Genomic DNA, 23,861 nt, shown 5'->3' on the forward strand with positions numbered 1-23,861 from the left:
GACCTTTCCTGTCAGAATGGAGCTATACAAAAATTGTGTTCCCGAAACACACATGTACTTACATATTTCTGAACAAGTGTTTAATCCTCTGTTTCATCTTTGTAACTTGCCTCTACTTGATTTACAGATTGGTCAGCTATCTCACATTGGCAGCAATGCCAAAGTTTTTTTAATTGTTTTGGTATTTATTTGGCCTGCACACTTGTACCTGTCTGTGCATGTGCCACGGTGCACATGTAGCCTTCAGAGAATAACTTGTGGGAGACTGTTCTCTTCTTCCATCATATGGGCTCTGAGACCAGACTGAGGCTCTCAGGCTTGGCAGGAAGGCCCTTTACACACTGAGCCACCTCCCCAGCCCAGCAAAACCAGTTTTAAATCCAGGGGAAGAAAACAAACAAGTAAGCCCTCACCACCAACTCACTTTCCTTTTTATTTTTCTAAGCAACACACAGGCAGTTTCCGTGACAAACTCCCTTTAACCACACACATATGAAGGAAGATGCGAGCAAACATGAAAAGCAAAGCCCTTAGCGACCTGTTTGTTACACTGTGTGAAGGTAAAGGAAAGCGAGCCATCTAGATGGATAAAGTCCATTGCCCCTGCTCCCCTAAACCACGTAACCCTGAACAGTGTTACCTTTAAGCATTGGCTAGTCTTGTGTCCACATGGGACTCTGTTTGAAATCAAATGCAACTTCATCTAAGTCCTTTTATGGCCACAGTATCTCAAAGCCATGATGGTCCTTGAAAAGAATGCCTTCTTGGCTTCACCAAAATAAACTTTATTTGGATTTCCTTCTTTATTAGCAAGGATGTCAACAATTCAGGCAAAGGTGAATTCATCTGAAATGAAAGGTAGCAACTTGTAAAACTCTGTCTGCTCTCACAGCAGCGACAGCTTTGAAGAAAGAGCAATAGATAACTCCATCATGATGGGAAGACCATAGAGTGACTGCACTAAGTAAAAGCAGCTGCTGAGCAGTGTCATCTTACAGGGCCACATCACATACACGGCCCTTGTTGGCAGGAACATCACTGTGCAGGGCATGGCTGTGAACTCCTGGAAAAGCCCACGTTGTGTAGAAGCCTCTCTAAAGCCAACAGCTTGTGAGAACAAAAGGAGCCCTGACCCAGAGGCAGAGTCCATGGCAGGTTAGCCTTTTAGCTTGTCACACTGGCAATGAGGAGAGAAGTAAACTTCAATTTTTAAAAAGTGGTTTTAGCTGGCACTCAGCACTGAGGCAGCAGAGGCAAGACGATCTCTGAGTTCGAGGCCAGCCTGATCTACATAGTGAGTTCCAGGACAGCCAAGGCTACACAGAGAGACCCTGTCTGAATATGAACAAACAAAAAAGTGCTCTCTGAAAAGAGCTTAATGTTGAGTTTTTCCCATCATTGAAGACTCATCAGAATTTCTGGCAGTTACAAATTGCCATGCTATTCTGGTTTTGTTCACATACAGAAGCTTGTTTAGGCCTCTTGCTGTCTCAGATAACCAAGTGAGTAATTCTTAGAACAAACTGAGAAACTTATCTCATAGATGAATGATACTAGTTGTCCTAAATAGAACTTACCAACTTGACACAGAACTATCCCAGAATGCAAAGTATCTGTGGCAGAACACTTTTGGGGCATGGTGTTGCACACTTGCAATTATCATTTGGGAGGTTGGGGAGAAAAGGCCACCTTTCCATTCAAAGCCATTGTGTGCTTCATAGCAAAGGCCAGAGCAGCCTGAGCTACAGAGTAAGACCCGTCAAGAAAAACAATCTTCTGAAATTTAATAGCAAGTACTTTACTTATTTCTAGGAAGTAGGCATATACAGTGAGGGGCTGCACAGGGGCCTGCTGAACAGGCATGGAGACTTGAGTTCAGATCTCAGCACCAGTGTAAAAGCACACACCTGTCACCCCAGCACCGCGGGACCAAAGACAGGCAAATCTCAAGGCTTCACTCAGTCTACTCAGCTAGCCAGCTCCAGGCCCAGTGAGACCCACTCCCTGTCACACACACACACACACACAAAAAAAAAACCTAAGACAGGCATGACAGTAGCCCATGCAGTTGGGCCAGGTTTCCAGCACCAGGCATAGCATCCCTCTTGTCAAGTGGGCATTAAGTCCAATTAAACTTGCCTTTGCAACAGAGAACCATTAGCTGATGATCACAATGCAGAGTTGTGGAGCCCAGTAGATCAGCAGATCCACCCACAACACAACTCTTGCTTCTGAGGCTCAGAGGTCATTGCAGAAGAGGTGCAATGTAAGGGCCAGAGGAACAGGGGTTCCTAGAAAAGTCACAGAGGCTACAACACATGAAGCCTCATCCACGTGGCTGCCTGAAGAAGACCTGAACAAAAAGAACACTAATAGACGTGGGTGGTACCACGGAAGTTAGAGAGCTCACCAGGCTAGACAAAAGAACTGCAGGCAGCTAAGGAATGCTGAGAGCAGGAGACAGTCCTCCGCAGGGAAGAGCACACCAATAGGTTACCCCACACCAAACAGCCAGCTCTAAAAACATCCACAAGCCACACTCTACAGGCTGAGGAGCAGCAAGATTCCATGTGTGTGACGCCTGTGAATATGTGTATGTATGCATCACAACAGCTGAAGAGAAAGAGGCCACGAATGTGAATGAGAGGGCAAAGTGGGGGGCACATGATTGGAGGGAGGAAAGGGAAAGATGATGTAATTACTTGATCTCAAAAAGAATTTTTTTTTTTAATTATAAAAAAAAAAAAGTAAGGCGGAGAACAGGAAGAGGAAAACAGTCACTATTAACCTCTGGCAGCCACACGCTCATGCATGGGTGAGTAAACACACACATACAATAAATAAATGAATGAATAAATAGTAGCTGTTCTTTTGCTGTGTACAGATGCTATGGCCACAGCATCTTTTAAGAGAGTAAAGTATCTCATCAGGAGCTGGCTTACAACGTCAGAGGGTTAGTCCTTTATCATCCTAGCAAGGAGAACTCAGACACATGACTCTGGAGCCAAATGCTTTATAGACTGAGCCACAGGTGGCAAGGAGAGAGACTGAGCCTGGAATGGGATTCTGAAACCTCAAAGACCACTCACAGTGACAAGCTCTCTCCAACAAGGCCACGCCTCCTGATCCTATCAAACTGGTCCACTCCCTGGGAGCCTATGGGGGCCATTCTCACTGAAACCGCCACACAGGCAGAGGGAAAGAGCAATTCTAATGGGCTGTCTCATAGCTGTAGAGTACACAAGTAATGTTCTGTCAACTTGCCTACAGTAAAATTATTTTAAATCAGGACTCTGCTGACAAAAGAATACTTGTTCCAATGTAGCCACCACCTTTATACCCCTACTGGTCCTTAACGTAAGTATAATGTATTTAAATGAAATGTATTTAATATAATATAAACATGATGTATTTAAATGAAACCCATCAGACTCACGTTAGGTTTAGTCAATAATGACAGAGCACTTATTTCTTTAAACAAAACATCTCAAAGTTCTGGTTTTGTCTGAAATACAACTGTACCCAAATCAACCAACAGAATAATAATTAAAAAAAAAAAAATTCTCTTCAGGCCTCTGTTTTTCACTTCCCCTTGTTTCCAACTATTTCTATAAAAGAGACCATAACAGACAGACTGCGGAAAGACACACTACCAACAGGGCTGATATGGACTGGGCCCAGGCACCAAACAGGGACACCATGGCTTTGGCCAGGCCTCTTTTGCTTCGATCCAGACCTGATCAGATGAAGCATCACTCAGTAGCCACTGACCAAAGAACAGAGAAAACTAACGTAAAAGACATTTCTCATGAAGTGACAATCCAGGGATGCTGGCAGGCGTCCATCCCGTTTTGGGAATGCTTTGCTTTCCTGACCCTTGTGCTCCTGGCAAGTGTGGCAAAGGTGCATTACCCAGCCAGCCTACTTCCTCAGCTTTCTAGGCAGGGTAAGAACAAATCCTGCTGTCACCCCTCTGGTCTTAGAGTAGCACAGACATTGAGTTTACCTCTGCAGTGATAAGACCCTCTTAGACCCTGTGGCCAAGGAATTATCCATCCCATGTGTCTGGGGTGAGAAGAAATGTGGGGCTGAGTTTTTGTATACTATATACATATGCTGCTTAGTTTAATAAAAATGTTTTTATTATGTCACAATGCTTTCCAAAGTTACATATCATCTGCAGTTGTTAAAATTCATAGACTGCCAGCTCCAAATATAGAGGCAAATTAAGGAGTTATGGACCCAAGGTTAAGCCTCAGGAGGATGAGCTTTGATCTAGTTGTGCTTTGGCACCTTTGGACTTCCTCAGGAGTAGGGACCCCGTGATGAAAGCGGGGATCCCAGGCTCTCTCTCTGCTTCCTTTCTGAAAGGGCCTCGGACTGATGGGGGCAGGGAGACAGTGGCTTCTGAGCCACGATCAAGAGTACCCTGGATTCCTGCTGAGTCCACGATCAAGAGTACCCTGGATTCCTGCTATTGGCTTTCTAGAGAGCACAGCAGGGCAGTCCTTGTCTATCAGGAGTCTACTACAGAGGGAGGAAGCTCTTGCAGTGAGAAGGAAAGGTGGTGAATGCTCTGCTGCTCTCCAGAGCACTAATGCTCTGGGCCACGCCTACCAATACCAGAGTGCAAAATGAGCCCACCCTGAAACTGAGCCGTACCGCATCATGAAACAAAGCCAGGAAGCCCGCCCTGAAATTTCATCAAGAATACAGAAGCCACACAAGTATGCATAAGTTTATCTAAAAATATAGATCGGTGTTTTAGCTTTAATGTACCACAAAAAGTTAAAACTTTTAGCCTCTTAATGCGAGGCTCAGCAGCCTTTATCTAATTTATCTCTGTGGCCCTGTGTCTAGGATGAGTTGAGCCATCATTTACAGCCATCTGCATAAAAATTGGTCTCCATTTACAATTAAACATGGGACAAAATTGTGTTTTCCTCAACACAGAACCATCTAAAGTGCACATGTACCTCTGACTTCCGCAGAAGTTCTGTCCTGGGAAGACACAGTCTGCATAAGGCCAGTGGTGCGTAAGGCCCCCAGCTGCCCTGTACATTCCACCAAGGGCAAGAACAGACTTTTCTCTTTTGGTACAATAATAAGCAGAAATTATACTGTGTAGAACCGAGGGCCTTCCACAAAATCTAAGACTTAGAATAGAAGAAGGGAAGACAAGGACAAAAGTCCCAGTTAATCAAATAATTCCATTGTTCTCGCACTCTGTGAGACCCTGAGTTGACAGCAGGCTCTGACACCTGCAATGAAGCCAGGCCCACCAGGACACGTCAGCATGCTTCCACCTGGCTCATCATCAACTTCCTGCTATACTCGTAGGCCAAGAATAACGCCCCGTTGGCAGGGAATGCTCGGATCATAGTTGGTTTCAGTCCAGAATACAAGGCTGTTATTCCTGGAAGACAAAAACGCAACCAAGGATCGTGACAGCACTTCATTGAGGACACACAGGCAAATGCGCAGGAGAGGTGATCCGTGCCAACAAAGTCAGACAACAGTACTAAAAGCCATGAGGCAAAGGCGCGTGTTCTCAGGTTCCGTCAACAGACTACAGAAATAAGGTAAGTGCAAGTTCTCTGGCAAATCTGGTTGATGCTCATATAACAAACAGATTTCTATGCCCGGTGACTCCTGCAGAACAGACATGGCAGGGATAAAGCCTAGCGTGGCCACATGGAAGCAACTGAAGAGCCAAGGGGCCAGCAAGAGAACCCGGAGATGTGTTTCTAGTGTTAGCCTACTCGGTGTGGTCACTAGGGGAGACCCAGATGAGGGACTGAACTAGGGTGTAGCAGGCAAAACTGGAGGAAGCCCTCGAGCCTCGTGGTGATGTGCAGGATACCCACATCCCATTAGGACATGACATGTCTGTGTCACTGTGCTTCCTCTGTTTAGACCCAGTGCACAAGTTCACAATCCAAGGTGGTTTTTGTTGTTGTTTTGTTTTTCAGACAATGATATTCTTGACCATAGACTTCATCTACTTTGCTATTTAAATTCTTTTTTTCACTGAGTGTGGTGGTGCACGCCTGTAATCCCAGCACTTGGGAGGCAGAGGCAGGCGGGTCGCTGTGAGTTCGAGGCCAGCCTGGTCTACAAAGTGAGTCCAGGACAGCCAAGGCTAACACAGAGAGACCTTGTCTCGAAAAACCAAAAATAAAAAATAAATAAATAAATTCTTTTTTTGTTTTTTGTTTTTTCTTTTTTTTTTTAGATTACAATATAACTTTATCATTTACCTCCACCCTTTCTTCTGCTCAAACCTTCCCTTAACCCTAGTTTTAAGATGTTGGATCGCTGTGAGTTTGAGGCCAGCCTGGTCTACAAAGTGAAGCCAGACAGCCAAGGATACACAGAGAAACCCTGTTTCAAAAAACCAAAGAAGAAAATAAAAAGATGTCTATCTATGGTGGGTGCCAGAAAGACAGGTCTTTGGGTTGAATGAAGTTGATGTCACACAGACGTGACTTAACAACTCTACATCCTCCTGAATAACTCTTAAAAACTGAGAGCAAATCATCTTTAAAAACTGCTCTGATCATTTCTCATCCCAGAAATCATCTTGACAAACACATTGTTTTACATTCTTTTACATATAACGTAATAATATAACCTGGGCCCAGTGGGGCTCACAGTAACTGAACCACCAGCCAAAGAGCTTGTGTGGACAGAACCTAGCTCCCTGCACACACACAGGAAATGTGCAGCTTGGTTATCACGTAGGCCTCTAACAATAGGAGTAGTGGCTGTCTCTGACTCTGTTACCTGACCCTGGGTCACTCTCTCCTAGCTGGCTGCCTTGTCACTCACCAGTGGGCAAGGATGTGCTTAGTCCTGCAGTGACTTGAGATACCAGGGTGAATAGTTACCAAATGGGGGCTTCCCCTTCTCTAAGAGGAAGGAGGATAATGAGAGGAAGGGAGTGTGGGGTGGGACTGTGAGGAGAGGAGGGAGGGGGCTGATCGAGATGTAAAGTGGTTAAATAAATAAATGGAGGGGGGATATTTTCAAAGGACCCTCACATTTTATATATCATTTTAAGCAATAAATCAATGTGTAAATATATATATTATATATATAATTATGGGTGTGCATATATATGCACACATGCACATTATATGTGTATATATACATACATATATGTGCATCTGTGTGTATATATTTATATATATATGTGCATTTGTGTGTGTGTATATATATATATATTCATTTAAAGCCTTAGTGATCCTATTAAGAATCTTTTCAAATCTGATTGTGTAAATGAGATGAGGTGATGCTACTACCTTTAAAGCAATCTTCCCTGTACACAAAATTCTGTATATTAACCGTACCCCCCCCCCCCCCGACACACACACAAGGAATTCTGCCAGATACCTGGCCCAGAAGTTAAGGAAAAGAACTTTAAACATTTTGGAGATAGAAATGCACACATTTGAACACAGTGCTGAGGAAAGGGCATGAGGCAGAAAGACAGGTGCAGACCTGACTAGCCATGGATGAAGGCATCCTGGAGACTAGTCACGGTGAACACACTCCATTTCCACAGAGGGCACACTCACCTTCATTCTTCACGATGCTCAGGAAGGTTCTGAGGAAACCTGTCTGTTTTCCAGTCATAGAGAGAACTTGAATTCTAGATTTGATACAATCCACTGGATATACAGCAAGCCAAAGGCAAATGCCACCAAACCCACCACTGAGCATCAACGGGACAGGACCTAGGGAGGAAGCAGCCGTACTTTGTCTTAGATGGCATTTCCAGAAGCACAGGTCAGTTACAAGGAGCACAGGTCCTTGAAACACGTTACAGTTTCTAAGAAAGCGGAGTCTCCCCTAGTCTCACAAGACCAGCTGGTCACTCGTGTATTGGGTCCCCACTCTGGCCCACCTACAACCAACAGCTCTCACTTGCTGGAGAAAACAAGCCACTGAAGTACAGTCCATGCCTTTCTCAAATTTTAACTCCCAACAGCCCCAAATCTTCCTCTACTGTGACAAGACAAAAAAGACAACAAAACAGGTGGATTGCTGTGAGTTTGAGGCCAGCCTGGTCTACAAAACGAGACCTGGACAGCCAAGGCTACACAGAGAAACCCTGTCTCGAAAAACAAAAAGACAACAACAAAAACTCTTCGTTGATCTCTGAACATCATGATTTGTTACTGTGTTTTTAAAATGTATTACATTAAACAAGTGCAACTGGGACTGTTTCTGCTTATGACACGGATAAGCACTGACCAGCTTCATTACCTGCCTGCCTTACCCTTGGAGCTAAGGTTTTTAAGATAGAGATAGAACTTCAAGTGATGATTTAATGTTTAGTTATACAATTTAACAACAGAAGTGTGTTTTACAAGCTGGGCGTGGTGGCACATGCCTTTAATCCCAGCACTCAGGAGGCAGAGGCAGGTGGATCACTGTGAGTTCAAGGCCAGCCTGGTCTACAAAGCGAGTCTAGGACAGCCAAAGTCACACTGAGAAACCCTGTCTCAAAATAAACCAACAAAACAAAACAAATAGAATGAGAGCTGGTGCCCTCTTCTGGCATGCAGGTTTACAGAGCACTGTATACAAAGTAAGTAAATAAATCTTGTATTTTTTAGTGCATTTAATTTTTTTTTTTTAATGAGGCTAATCTTACCAGTGGTACATGCCTCCGTTTGTTTGGTTGGTTTGGGGGGTGGTTTGTTTTGTTAGTCTCGAATGTCCTTAATATCTAATGTAGTGGTTCTTAAATAAGGCTGACTTTGGTTCCCCAGGGAACTCTTGACAATTCTTGAATCTTTCTTTGTTTTTTTTTTTCTCCTTGGAGAGAAGTTGCTGCCTGTAGTGAGGAAGTGGCCAGGGATGCTATTGAACAGCCTGAGAAATCCTGCTCATTAAGTGCCTAAATGTACCAGTAGGTACTTACTTAATGGATAATAAACTTAAAAAAAAAAAGTTTGGGGAGCACAACTGATTTGTGCTTTGATGTCAGCTGCCAGGCTTAGTAGACAATCTTATTGAGATGTAATTGCAATGACAGGCAATTAATCAACTAAAAAGAGAAGAAAACAAGTTTTTAAAACTTATGGTGAGATTATTGATAAGCTGACTTCTCCATGAGGAAAATAATTTTATTTCTTCCTCTAAAATGGACCCAGGACAGTTACCAACACCCAGAGGGGTGAGTGACTATAACAACGTCAATGCCAGTGAAGACCATTGGGGTGTAAGGCTTTAGGGTTTGTCTGTAGGAAATTTTCTTCGGGAGAGGGTACTAGCCAACCCCTGGTCCCACTTTACCCTCTGGCACCCAGAAGCTCCCCAGTGCTGGGTGAACTCCCAGAGAGGTACACACTGAACCCAAACCCTGTGGGAACCCGCAAACCCAGGAGGAACAGTCTACCTGGTGTTGCCGATCTGGATCCACTTACCTAGTTCATCCTTAGATCTTCCTGATGCGAAAAATGATCTGCTCAGTTCATAGCCACCAAAGAAGAAGAAGTAGCCTGGCACCTCTCGAAGTAAGGTGCTTGAGAGTCCATGGTAGAAGCCCAAGGGACCGTCCTTCCGAAAGATCTCTTTCACAACTGACCAGACTGTACTGGGGGAGACAAAGCAGGAGGCACAGTCAGTGCAAGTGGCCAGAGTGTGCGCGTGCAGTGGGAATTTTTGGACCAAGGATGACATGCGACCAACGCTGCTGTAACTGTCTATGCCTTCCTGTGACCTGCCCTTCCCTTCAAAGGACACCTGGTATTTTTAGAAAAGTTCACCAAACCAGCTGCTTCCTTCCTTATGCCTAGCCAGGCCTGCTGACTGAGTATACATTTCTGTAAGTCACATCGCCCCGACATGTAAAAGGATCACTGCCTGCTTCTCAACAGTGATTAAGTAAAAGTAAACTACACTAAGGAGTCATCCAAACCTGGCAGTGAATGAACAACAGGAGATTTGCCCAGTGTCTTATCCCCTGGAGCCCCAGCCCCTCAAGTGTCAGTGCTGTGTTAGTTACTTGTAATAAAATACCTGACAAGATGCGAAGTTAAGGGAGAATGGGCTTATTTGGAGCTCAGCGTCCATGGTGGGGGCAAAGTAGTGGCAACAGGAGCCTGGAGCAGCTGGTCACATTGCATCTGCGGTCAGGAAGCAGGGACCAATAACTGCGCTGCTCAGCCCGTCTTCTTCAATGCAGTTGAGGACTCAGGCTCAGGTAATGGTGCAACCTCCATTTTAGGTGGGTCTTCCTACCACAGTTGACTGAATAAAAGAGGGCCCCTGCACAGGTGTGCCCAGATACATGCCTCCTAGGTGAGTCTAGATTCTGTCAAGGTGACGCCCAAATCAATACTGAGCTTGCATCCGAGCCCGTGGGGTGGTGCTGGTAACGTCCTAGTTCTCACTCCATTTCTCACTGTTTGGCTACAAAGGCCTCTTCATCTCACGAGTTTTCAGAACCACATGCTTACAAGCTGTATGTATTCGCAGTACTGTAAGTAGGTTCTAGTTGAGAAATAACCCTTTAAAGCATTACACCAGTAGACCCCTCGGCTGTGAACAGCCAGGAAGAAACTGATGACAGTGGTCAATTTGTTGACTGGCTCCTCACAAGATCTACAGACCCTGGGTGATAGCAACACCCTTGACCAGACCTTCAGCCAGATATGTCAAGATAAATAGGCAAGTTTTGTCATTAATAAGGACAATAGACAGTTTTTCTTTCTTTTTTTTTTTTTTTTTTTTTTTTTTTTTTTTTTTTTTTTTTTTTGGTTTTTCAGGACAGGGTTTCTCTGTGTAGCCTTGGCCATCCTGGACTCATTTTGTAGACCAGGCTGGCCTCGAACTCACAGCGATCTGCCTGCCTCTGCCTCCCGAGTGCTGGGATTACAGGCGTGCGCCACCACGCCCAGCCTTAGACAGTTTTTCAATTCGAGACACACCGTGTGGCATCTATAGCCTCACTGTAGCAGGCCGTGCTTGCAAAGCAATGCTTTGACCGGAGAGAGCAGCTCTAAGTTACTTAACGAGACTTCGGATGAATGTCTTCAGAACTTGACCCTTAACACACACATGTGGAGCGTGCCTGGGAAGGGTGGGAGTTGCTGCCAGATTGTGGTAAACACCCATGTGAAATTTGAGGAAGGGCATCAAACCCTCACTCCAGAATCTTAAGTCCACACTTAGCTCAGCTCTCAGACCCAGTTCAAAGCTGTCTTCCAAATATGGATGAGGATCATGCCTTAAGCACCTAGGATGGCAAAATGTTTGGCTTCTTGGTGTCTCTACTTCTGCACTACTAAATAACTGCCTAAGACACCCTCTATGGAGCCGGACGTGGTGGCGCACGCCTGTAATCCCAGCACTCGGGAGGCAGAGGCAGGCGGATCGCTGTGAGTTCGAGGCCAGCCTAGTCTACAAAGTGAGTCCAGGACAGCCAAGGCTACACAGAGAGACCCTGTCTCGGGGGGGGGGGGGGGGAAGGACACCCTCTATGGCAAGCAGTGAGTCCAAGCACAGTAAGTTTTTTCGAAGGTTGGCCCCTGCCACATCCTTTTAGAATAAGGAAAGCCATTTCTCCACTTGCCATTTAAAACTTTAACAATATAAAAGAAACCCACCGTACACCAAGACGAAATACCCAACATCTATGAATGGACAGTGCTTACTTCTGGCTTGCAGCTATCTTTCCTGACATCTCCATTTCATACATGGTCTGCAGCCGGCACTTCACGAGCTCTGTGGGGCAGAGAACCAGTGCAGCGAAGGCGGAGGCAAAGGACCCAGCGGCTGCATTCTGGAGGTCACTGAAAGAAAAGAGTTACTGTCAGCTTCATTGTCCCTTCAGCTCTCACCACACCAGAGTGAGCACAGGGATGGGAGAAGAAATCTACGTGAGCTGTCCTGTCCCCTCTAAGGATCCCAAGACCCTGTACCAGACAGCATCACTCCAGCTCCATAGGAGGGATGGCACTTAGCAGTAATGTATGTCCCCAAAGCCATACACGCAGAAAGCAGCATGCTAGGAATCAAATCCAGGTCTGCCTGATTGTCCCATCAGTGCCTATGTCCCCATCTTCAATCCACTAGTTGAGTACCTGACTCCCAGTGTGTGACAATGTTTAAAGCAAGGGTTCTTAAGAGGCAACCAGGAATATATGAGTTCCTGGGGACCTTCATCATGGGGTCATCTTGCTCTCTCTGCCGGGTGAGGACACAGTGACAAGTCATGTCTAAAACAGGAACTGAGCCTACTGGCACCTTGATCTTTAACTTTGCAGCCTCCAGAATAGTAAGAAATGTTTAAGCTTCCTGATGGATGGTATTTTGTTTAGTAGCCAAGCTAAGGCACATAAAAAGCGGGGGGGGGGGGGGGGGGGGGGGCACACCATAGGAGAGAAGGGGGAATTACCTACAGTTCTACCACTCCAAATATATTCTATTAATACCTTAGTATATTTGTGACAATATTCCTTTTGGCCCGAAATCCAACCTGGAATAACCAGACATGTAATGTAATGTAAGTACCTCAGATAAAAATGGCCTAGATTTCTGTGGTCAGAAAAAGATTTCCCAATTGAGCTATGACCGCTGATAGGATCTGATATGGTTTGCATCTGTTACCCAACCATTTGTGTGATAGAAGCTCAGATCCTTGCATCTTGCTGTTGAGCTGATTGAACCTTTAAGAGGTGGGGCCCACCCACGGGAACCCCAAACATCACACACCATTGCCAATGCTATTTGGTCACTCTCCACAACGTGATGGTAAAGCCTTATTGCGGAAGACAACACTTACACGTGTCATCAAATGCAGAGACGTGGATGCTTCAGCTCTATTGACTAGCATTCACGGTACTGGAAGGCACTGTGCACACCAGTAGAGGAGAAACACAATCATCAACGTCTCCCAGCTACAAACCCTGCAACCTACAACAGTGGCCTGCCTGCAAAGATATACCCGTGCAATGGTGGCACAAACGGTATGGAAAGAAATAACCAACCACTTTCCAAGGCCTAACCCATGAGTTAGGACCCACCCCTGACAAGGCTAAGAATCTGAGCGTAGACAGGGCAGTGGCCTAGGGAAGAACCTAACCCTATTTTTCTATTACATAGTAATAAACGATTCCTAATAACACACTGCCCATACATCAGTGCCCCGCTCAACCTTCATCACAGAAGCTTCTTGAAGCAGATAGAAACTAACACAAAGACCCACAAATGGGCAATGTGCAGAAAGTGAGACTTGAAGTGCTTAGTCCTACATGAAATGTCCTCATCAAACCCTCACCCCTCATGATGCTATCTGCAATGCTGTCACATAGCCAGAAGACGCCCTAGAAGGACCAAGCAGAGGCCACCCCAAGCTCTTGTACCCCTGTTACTGTGAACTAAATAAGCTACTTTTTTTTTTTATAAGCTACTTTTCTTGCTTCCAATTTTGGCTTTGATTTTTCTGGTAGTCTCACCTCTGTGTGGCAAGACGGCAGCTGCTGTCCATAGGCTGAGCTGGGCTCAGAAGAGCAGGCTTACCATGGTGCTGTCAGAAGCAGGGCTGGGGGCTGGGCAGAATCAAGCCCACCACTACGAACCACAAAGAGCCAAGCAAGCACACCAACATCCTTGTACATAGCCTTCTCTGATGATGTAGGACACATGTCTCGTGCTATTTAATGCACTCCTTAGCTCATCTGTTAAAAGCTAAAGCTTCAAACCATCTTTTGGCCAGCCTACAAACCATATTTGGCCTTCCTCAGGGACTCTCTATCAACCTGCTGACAGGCAACTCTCAATTAGGGTCATTACTTAGACTGTGCCAAGTTTGCTAGAACAAAGGTATCAGCCAATAAACACGGAGGCCAGTTCAACCTCAAGGTTCCAGAATCTGGATGAACACAGAACCCAAAGGGGAGGCCAAATCAGCGTTTCTATAGACTTTGGCTTTCTCACAAATGCCTTCATCTTCCAGGGCACAAAACGAGGCACACAGACCAGAAGAGCAGTCAGTGTGGGATGAGGTCTCCTAAGAATCTACTGTAGACGTTTTAGTCCCTTTGGATTTTTTTTTTTTTTTTTTTTTTTTTTTTTTTTTTTTTTGCCTTATTAGTCTGTTTGTTTTGATTTCTGTTTTCATGTTTTTGTGTGTATCTGTGCTTCTTGTTTTCTTGTTTTGCTTGGTAGGGAGGAGAAAATATGATCAAAACATATTGTATGAAACCTGAGAGAGAGAGAGAGAGAGACTGAACCTACTGTTTGTCAAATGTCTAGTGAATAAGAGTCACGACTTAACCGCCTGCGCTGTGTAAGATCTCAGTCAGCCAAAGGTCAAAGCAGACGCTGCATTAGGTTCAAGGCAGGACACACAAATATTTGTGAAGAGGTTGCAGAAATCCGCGGCAAATGCTTGCTGTAACTGCTTCCCTTTGCTCCTCTTGATAAATGTTCCCTCTAGATCTTGACCCTTGCTGGGCTAACAGAAAGAGGATGGGGCTGTGGGGCTGAAGGGGAGAGTGGGCTCACATGACACTGTCCTTGATCCAGCAACTATTTCAGAGACAACAGCACCTCCACATGGCCATACAGGGGCCATAAAGACACAGCCTACATGCGAGAGGATAACAGGCTGCAGGCAGTGTTCTCCCAACAGGTAAAACAAAAAACTTCTAAGAGTGAAAAGGAAAAAGAGTCTAAGCTCAGAAAAGGTTCTAGTGCTGTTTTAGCACAATAACCAAGCTGGTTTCCTTACTGAGAACGCGTATGGTAAAAAGCAACATGCTATGGGCATCACATGACATAAATGTACTGAAAGATACATACAAGGAACACAGTAGGCATTTTCCAACCCTTTCTCAGTGACATCAACTCTTGTTTCTGGAGAGGGTGCGGAGATAGACAACTCTAAAGTGTCCTAAGCTCACGATCAGAAAAGCACCCAGAGGACATCGTAACACACACACACACACACACACACACACACACACACACACACACACACACACATACACATACACACACACACCATCCCTGTGCGGGAGGCTGAGGCAAGAAGACCGTAACAGTGAGTTTCAGACCAGTCCAGGCTACACGGTGGGACCATGTCTCAAATAAAACACAAAGGAGAAAAAGCAAAGTGCTCAAACCCGTCTCTGTTCATAGGCAAAAAAGCAGGGAGAGTGAGGAGGGACATGTAGGGCCGGAGGGAGGAGGGACACGTAGGGCTGGAACCTCAACAGTTTGCTCCTGCCACCAGCTCCGTGCTACAGCCAGAGACGGTTACTTTGCCCAGAAAAGAGCAAAGAGTCTTCCACCAGAACCTTTCTTGGGTACCCACTGCCCCTTTGGCTCCTCGCCCATGTCGTTCTTCCCTAAAGAAGCCGAGGGAGATGACCCCCGATGTCCTGAAGTAGAATGCGTCTGCTTCAGCTAGAGAGAGCCAGTTGCCTGCTACTTTGCTCCTGCCTGATCTCCCCCATGGGATGCTGATCTCTTGGCCCTCTGCCTTTATCTCCTTAGACTCTGTTTCCTGCTCCCTCTTAGCTGGAGGGCAAGAGCATCACGTTCAGCCTTCCTCTGTCCTACACTGTCTCCTTGGGCTATCTTACCCAGGCCCCAGTTTTTAAACACAAGGTCTACCCATCATGACCAAATTCAAGCCTATAAAATAACACATCTGAAAAAAAAACCCACATCTGAATCTTGTAGAGCACATGCCCATGTACAAGGAGTCTACTTCAGCTGTGTGCAACCTGCGGGTGCAATAGAGGTTCTGATACCTACTGACAGAGCCAACAAGCCTGCCCTGTGCAAGAATGAAGGGAGTGTGTGTGTGTGTGTGTGTGTGTGTGTGTGTGTGTGTGTCTACACACTACACATCTGTTTTTTGGGGAAGGATCTCTCACTGGAACATGGGGCCTAGCGCTCTTTTTATCTCTGCTTTCCCTGTACTCGGTATAAGCACATACCACGTACAGCTTTGTACCTGGGTGATGGGGATTTAACTCAGAGCCTTGCACGCACTTTAGTAATTAACTCTCCCCAGCCCCTCCCCCAGTATAACTGTACTCCATTTCACATACATCAACATTTGAAGGAAGGATGACCTAGTGGTTTGTGTCCTGTCTGGTCTCTAAACAACAGACACCATAGCACCAACGGAACCAAAATGGTCAAGCACAGACGGAAGCCGGATCTATAGGGAAGGGTCAACCAAAGACATCTGGGTCCATCTATAGCATCCTAAATTCCAAATTACTTGTCTACCATCGCTCTCTGTGCATGGAAGTGAAGCTATAGTTTAAGTCTCATGTTCCACAGTCTTAGCCCAGCACTTCTGTCCATGAGAAAAGCATCTTCTCACAGAGTCCAAAGCGCACACAGGACGTAACACACTTGGCCTTCCCTGGTTCACACCACGACAGTATAGGACATCAGATCCATTTTTTAAAACGGAAACCTCTTTCCTATAAATGTCATTAAAACGACGGAGTGCCAGTGTCCTGACTCACCTCAGTTTTGCCTGCCTGTCCAATCCAACCACTCTGCGGACCACCTGCTGGCAGAAGCCATAACACATGAAGAGCACCGAGTTCTCTGCGATATTGGCAATCAGCGCGGGGCTGGTGCCCTTGTAGAAGCCACGGAAGCCCACCTGGGAGTAGGTCTTCAGGCAGCAGTCGGTGAGGCCCCGGTAGAGGTCTGGGAACGTCTGCATCTTCACCTTCATCGTGTCGAAGGGCTGCCCCGTCAGTACACATGCTGTGCCCCCTAGAGGTAGGACATGAGTCTTTAGAATGAGTCTGTAGCCACGGAAGCAAGGACAGCGGTTGGCTGTCCATGGTTTACCAGTACTTTAGTTCCTAATGACTGCCTTCCCCCCAAAATCCCAGAGATAAAAAGAGCACTTTTGGCCCCAGGTTCCAGTGAGAGATCCTTCCTCAAAAAACAGAATGCACACCTGCCCCTACACGCATGCACACACACAAACAGGCACACACTGAACACCAAGTTCAGCAAACAACTTCTAGAGGTGCCCATGCCAGCCAGCACCACCTAAAGAGATTTGTGCTCACCAAGAGATGTTTGGTTTCTACATTCCAAGCCCCATACAAAGATACACACCCTAGGTTTGGGGCTCAGCCATGCAGTGGAGAGGGGTGGGCTGGAACCTGGGTTGAATGCACCAGGCCAGACAGGGGATACACCTCAGCTCTTCATGCCGACTCAGGGTTACCACTAAGTTAACACAAATTGGGCTTGGCACAAACCTGGCACACAAGTGGTTACTAAACAGCAGCCACTGGACACATGAGAGAGAAGCCATGCAGAAGGGACGGTGTGTACAGTGGCATTTCTTCTTGTCTAATGCCCCAGTGTGTGGCGACTATTAGAAAAACAGAGTCAGGTGCCAGATAAGGACAACAGGAGCTAATTAACCTCTTGAGCGCAAAACTTTTGACCGTGAAAAAAAAAATCGCTTCAATTTTAACTCTATCAATTAATGATTTGTACTTAGCTAGGGAATAGACTACAATTACCTTTGCTTAGTATAAATGGATTGAAATCTGCCTCGCATTTGTTTTCACACTGTAAGAATACCAAATGTACCAGGTCTAAGTTGCATTAGATTACTTCAGAAAGATTTCTGAACGTAAGGATAAGAGCAAACTGTGATTACCCCATAATAATCTGTAGACCCTGGACTAGGACCAAAGTTTTGGGACATGCTGCTGGTTAATATTTACCTCCCTCCTGAGGCCTCAGAGGCCCCACATGTCAGACACCCCTGCTTAGGCCAGGAAACACAGCAGCTATGTGATGAGGCCACTAAAATGCTATCAAAAAGGAAGGCTTACACAAAGTATTTAAGGAGTGCAACTCCCCACCTCTGATGCTATAGGTAGTTATCCCACCTGTGTTGTGGGAGGCGGAGATGGAGGGCTCCGAGGACTGTTAGGCAAGGCGTTGCTTCCAAAGGCTCTGACTGGGCCTACTGAACAATCAAAATGATTCCTGTGACTTTCTTCCTATTGTTTGCTTCTTCCAGAAAAGTAACAATACAGTGTGACCTGATTATCCGCACTTGTGAGTCACTGGGATGCAATTCACGAGATGCTACAGCAGAGTGGGTGGTGCACGCCGGTAATATCATACCCAGGAGGTAGAGGCAGGAGGACTAGTTCCAGGCTAGCCTGGGCTACTTAGTGAGAATAGAGCAAAAACAACAGAGTAAGATGATTCCTCCTACAATCAGAACTGTTCTCTCCTGCACACTGCTGGGCTAGGTTATGTGGTCCCAAATATAGCAAAATAATGTAAATATTCCAAAAGACTACAAGACTGTCAGGATGTGTAGAGTGTATATTTTTGGTAAGCTGAACAAAGCCGGCGGCTCAGCACATTAATGCCTTAACTTGCATGATAACCAACCTAACCTGAATACACAGACAACAGTTACTATGACACACGCTTGCTCCGTATCCATGATGGCTCCGTGTCCGTTCTGGAAGGTAAAAGGCTAAGGAATGCTATGAATAGAATGAAACTGTGTCATCCCCTCAGGAAAGTGGAGCTAACAATGTTCACCACAGGACTCCATCCAGCGCCTCCCCCAGCCTTAGCCAGCAAGCACAGGGCCAAACCATGTGAGTAAAGCGCACCAGACGTGCCTCTGCTTGCATGGAAGTCATATGATTTCTGATCATACTCCTTGAAGGAGAAAGAGCGTCTGTCTTCCTTAGGGGATATCACAGCCCACTCCCTCCATTCACTCTTTAGGAGAAGGTACTGAGACCAGATCATGCTCAACATTTAACTAACAGTCACTGTGGTCGATAATTCTGTCAGCTTGCTTGCCTTGAGAAGCATCTGCAAGACTAACAAAGCAGAGCTCTGGGTATGACTGGAGTCCCAGGGAGCACTTGGTAGGGCAGGAAGACCCACTCTGAAGCTCTACAGGCTGGAGCCGAGATATAATACAATGCTAAAAGGAAAGAAAAAGGACAAGAGCAAGGCTGGGGCTGGGGCTGGGGCTGGGGCTGGGGCTGGGTCTCTCTCTCTCTCCCCTCACCCCTCTGTATGTACGTATGTATGTATGTATGTATGCATGCATGCATGCATGTATGTATGTATGTGTATATGTATAGACATGTGTGCTTTCTGGCTGCCATGATGTGAACTGCTCTGCTCTGCTCTGCCACCCCCTCCCACCATGATGGAATAAAACCTCTGAAACTGTGGGCCAAAATAAAATAAATCCTCCCTCACTTAGGTTGACTTCTGTAGATGCTAAGATGTGTAAGATGTTCCGATGTGGTGGCGCACGCCTTTAATTCTAGCACTCGGGAGGCAGAGGCAGGTGGATCTCTGAGTTCAAGGCCAGCCTGGTCTACACAGCCTGGTCCAGGACAGCCAGAGAAACCCTGTCTGGAGGCCGGGGGGAGGGGGGTGTTGGGGGACGGTTGGGAGGGTTGGTTTTTGAGGTGTTTGTCATTTTGACACCGAGAAGATAGACTTCAAGGCAGTAACCTTCCTCCTTTCTCAGCTAGTGAGGCACACTACAAGAACTGCTGGAGACTGCTTTTCCTTTATGTGAGGGAGATACTAAACTCAAAGCTCCGCCCCGATTTCCAAAATTCAACTTCTGTGATGCTCATGGCCTTGTTTGGGTACCTAACCCATAGCCTAACTCTGCTTCACAACTCCTCCCAGCTGCCCAGAGTCCTTCCCTGGAACCTCTCCTCCAGCAAGTGCAGGCCAGACCAAAGAAGACTTCTTGGCACTTTAACAGAAATGAGCTGGCTGGGAAGCTTGCCTGGCAGGGGAGCAGCTTTGCTGACTTTATTTATATTTACTTTTACACCTCACCACAAGCCTGGACCACAGCTGACTCTATGCTTACACGAATGAGCATGGACATGGAACACTAGGGCTTCTCTGTACAAGGGGGGAAAATCCCAAACCCTAGGAATTTGTCAGTCCAGAGAGTCAGGGTAGCAAAGAGTTCAAACCACCTCTTACCTCAGAAGGCTGCTGCCCTACTGGGCACACTACAACAAAGATGACAATCAAACACGGAGCCAAAATCTGAGGTTTTTCCTAGATAGCGCTGCTAGCCATAGGTATGTAGGACTGCTATATCAACTGCTCTGAGACCCTTAAAGTGAGATTGCTCCTTCCTGACTGCATTGCAGGTCCCTCATAAAAGAACAGGGAGTCTCATGTCCCTAATGAGCATCTCCTCTGACTGGCCCCCACAACAAAGCTCCTACCCCTGCCAAGAAACTTGTTGGGCTCAAAAAATCACAAAACCTAACAGCTTAGGGGGCAGCCTCGTGTTTCCAAGCCCAGAGAGAGACCCGGAAGCACAGGAAGCAGCCGACCATTTAATGTTAGATACCTTGGCATCATTTAAAAAAGAAAAGCCCACCAGCAGCTGTCTTCTATAAAAGGCTTCCAACAATATTGTTACAATTTACATAAAAACTAAGCTGGACTGCTCAAATGTCTGAATGCACAGAGAAAGAGGTTGAGCTTTTTAGAAATTACTACTGTAAAGCTCTGTTCTTCCTGACAAGAGCATACAGAGCCTACAGTTGTAAATCTCTAAAGACACTAGACACCTTCCTACTGCATAAGCAAGACCTATCCGTACCCACAGTCTTTACTCTCCAGAGCTAGTGGATGTTTTCTCATTTACAGTCAGCATCCTCCACAGCATGGCATAAGGACCAAAGGGAAGGAATGGGGTCCAAGCAGTTGTCCCATCCTCTACTCCACAGAGTAGAGTTAGTCACACATTGGGATACAATCTTGCTAGCTGTTGGGCCTGCTCATCAGACGGGAGCACTCCTTGGCTCTAACTGAAGAGATGCTCTTGCCCAGGGATCCTTATCAGCCTTCCTGTGGAGCCAACTTCAGCTGACCTTTGCTTCGTGGAGGCGGGTAGAAGAGTCAGGGGAGGGATAAGAGAGGTGGTTGTTGTCTGTACAGGGATTTTTTTTTTTTTTTTTTTTTTTTTTTTTTTTTACAACCGGACAAAGGACAGAGTGAGAGGTGGTAGTCCCCTGACCCTACCTGATCTGTTGACCGAAGAGGTCATACTGGGTAAGAGAACATGAAGCAATGTGTTGCTCTGCCTCCCTCGCTTACAGGAATTGATAGTGGGGGCAGGGCTAGGGCCGACCAAAGGTTCATTTGGGAAATCTTCAAGTGTGCCTTTGTCCCTAAAGTGACATAGAACTCTGAAGAAAAAAAAAATGACTATCAGGGGGGAACCCAGCTCCTTTTGCCCTAGGCTAAGCTTCTCCCTATGCGTACATGTTAAAGGTGGTCTTTCTACTGTGGCTGTGGGTCACCATGCCTGGCTGCAGTCTGCCCTTAGGCTCAAGAGCTGAGGATTATCAGCCTCAACTGTCCATTTCCCTTCTTCCCAGCACACAGGGAGACACTGTGGAATATCAATCTCATTGCTGTAGGGAGCCGTAGAGCAATTTTGGTTTTTTGGCTTGTTTGTTTGTTTTTCAAGACAGGGTTTCTCTGTGTAGCTCTGGCTGGCCTAGACTCACTTTGTAGACCAGGCTGGCCACGAACTCACAGCGGTACACTTGCCCCTGGCTCTACCTCTACCTCTGGCATGCGCCACCATGCCTGGCTGAGCAATTTTAAACTAGAAAAAGCATGGCTGCTGTCTGTGGCAAGAGATCTCATCTGAGGACTAGGTCTATGTGTCCTGGCTGGAATGCAGATGTGCCACACACCTTTAATCCCAAACAATGAGGGTAAAGTTAGTTTGTAGGAGGAAGCACTCATGTTTCAAAGTGTCATCTAGGGCCAGGCATGGTGGCATGCCTATTATCCCAGCACTTAGGAGGCAGAAGCAGGTGGCTCTCTGGTCTACAAAAGGACTACAGGAGAAACCCTGTCTCAAAAAAAGAAAGAGTCATCTAACTGAGAAGCAGACAAAGTGAAAGTTTTGACAGAGTGGACAGAATAAGTTAGGATAGGAGACACCCAACTCTCACAAGAAGAGAGAGGAAAAAGAGGAGTTAGGAGAACAGTGCAAGGGTGCGGGGGAGGGAGGGAGTTAGTTTTACAGAGACAGGTTGCATAGAAAGAACAAGTTAGACACAGGTGAAGACAGAATGAGAGAAAACAAGCCAGAAGACTAGTGCAAACTGCCAAAGTTAGCATAAGGCGAAGCAGAGCTATTCAGTCAGAAGCTGAGAGAAGCCAGTTTGAACCAATCAGCTTGGAGAGGAGTTTGAGCCAGAAGAGGTGAGTTGAACCAGCCAGCCCAGAGCTCAGTAAGAAAAAAAACAAAACACAAAAAATAGGTGAGTGTATTCAGCAGTACGTCTCAGAGGCTGAAAACATTCTAGGCCTAGGTTATACACATACAAATCTTAAAACCCAAAACCAGTAACTGGCATCTTGTACTACAAAAGACTGTGCAGCTTGGGGCACTGCTGCCACCTGCATATCCTAGCATGTGACAAGTGAGTTCATTTTGGAGCTGAGATGTCCCTAGCAGTGACAGGGACATTTCCATCCTTTGCTCTGACTGATGAAGCTTTAGTAGAATTAAACACTACTGTACTGTACTTGCTGCCACACTCTGAACAGTCGCACATTTCCATCAAATTGACTCATTCTGAGGTTAAAGTATATTACCTCTGGGGTAACCACGGCTGTATTTCCAAGCCGCTCTAAGGACCTAGTTCAGGAATGCAGGAAGGTTCCCCCCACACCAGGATTACCTGCGGCCCCTGCCGTGAGGTCAATAGCAGCTTGGATGGCGGGATTGGACTTCATGCTGTGACTGGGTTCTGTGGAAGGTGATTCTCTAGAGCGAAGGACATGTACCACAAATCCCTGAAAAGAGGGGGGGAAGATGCAGTTAGCCCAGCCTCTGCGGTCCCCTATCCTCTAAGCCTGCTATGTTACTGAACCTTAAACCTCCAGGAGTGGGAAAACAGGTTCCTAACGAGGCTTACTGTATCAAGACAGCTAAGTGATCGAATTCTTCTTAAAACAACTGACACACCAAAAAGCCTTCCCTGACTATCAGTGTTATAGCCCCTACTGCACTTCAGCCAACCTTGATGAAAACCTCGACAATAAACACCAAATAAGGGACCAATCACAAATGGCCCAGACCACACCAGACTCTGCTTCTGAGGCCTATGGTGAAAGTCCATCTGCTGAGCTCAGGCGTAAGTTCAGTCGGCACAGGGGTGCTGCTGAGTACCAGAGCCTAGGAACTCCACTGAGCAGCTCCTATAGAATTACTGTACACGGGCAGTCATAAATGCCATAAGGCCCACAATAGAGCCCTGACCCTGTTCTTGTCATGACATCTCAGCAATAAATGTGCAGATTTACCTACAATTCAGCAGATCCTGATTCTCAACAGGCCTCAAATAGGACCAGAGATTCTCACAGCCTAAGCTCCCAGGTAATTAGGAAAGAAGACTCTCCATGAGTTCGAGACCAACCTCGTCTACAAGGTAAGTCCAGGACAGCAAGGATACACAGAGGAACTCTATCTCAAAAAACAAAGACAAACAAACAAACCAAAACAAAAGGTTCTTTTTAAACTAAAACTAACAGCCTGGTAGCTACAGCACCCATGCCAGCTGGATGTGGTGACGCATGCCTGTAACCCCAGCACTAAGGAGGCAGAGGTAGGTTGTGAGTTCGAGGCCAGCCTGGTCTACAAAGTGAGTCCAGGACAGCCAAGGCTACACAGAGAAACCCTGTCTCAAAACCCATGCCTACATTTGTGCAGTAAGAGACAAGCTGCATGGGGGAAACATTCAAACTGGCCTCAGATAAACTTCAATGGGTTCGGGGTTTTCTTC

At 46.2% G+C, this 23,861-nt stretch overlaps 1 protein-coding gene across 1 annotated transcript; it reads right to left on the bottom strand.

Moving 5' to 3' along the window:
* Positions 1-5,280: 5,280 nt before the first annotated feature.
* On the bottom strand, positions 5,281-22,882 carry Slc25a15 (solute carrier family 25 member 15). Its single transcript, XM_051169728.1, has 6 exons — positions 22,758-22,882; positions 16,509-16,767; positions 11,670-11,807; positions 9,438-9,607; positions 7,581-7,739; positions 5,281-5,416 (listed from the first exon to the last, which is right to left on the bottom strand). Exons 1-6 carry the CDS (start codon positions 22,810-22,812, stop codon positions 5,292-5,294), a joined length of 906 nt encoding a protein of 301 aa, XP_051025685.1. The 5' UTR covers positions 22,813-22,882; the 3' UTR covers positions 5,281-5,291.
* Between the last annotated feature and the right edge of the window lie 979 nt (positions 22,883-23,861).

Source organism: Acomys russatus, chromosome 27, assembly GCF_903995435.1.
Source record: "Acomys russatus chromosome 27, mAcoRus1.1, whole genome shotgun sequence".
NCBI lineage: Eukaryota > Metazoa > Chordata > Mammalia > Rodentia > Muridae > Acomys > Acomys russatus.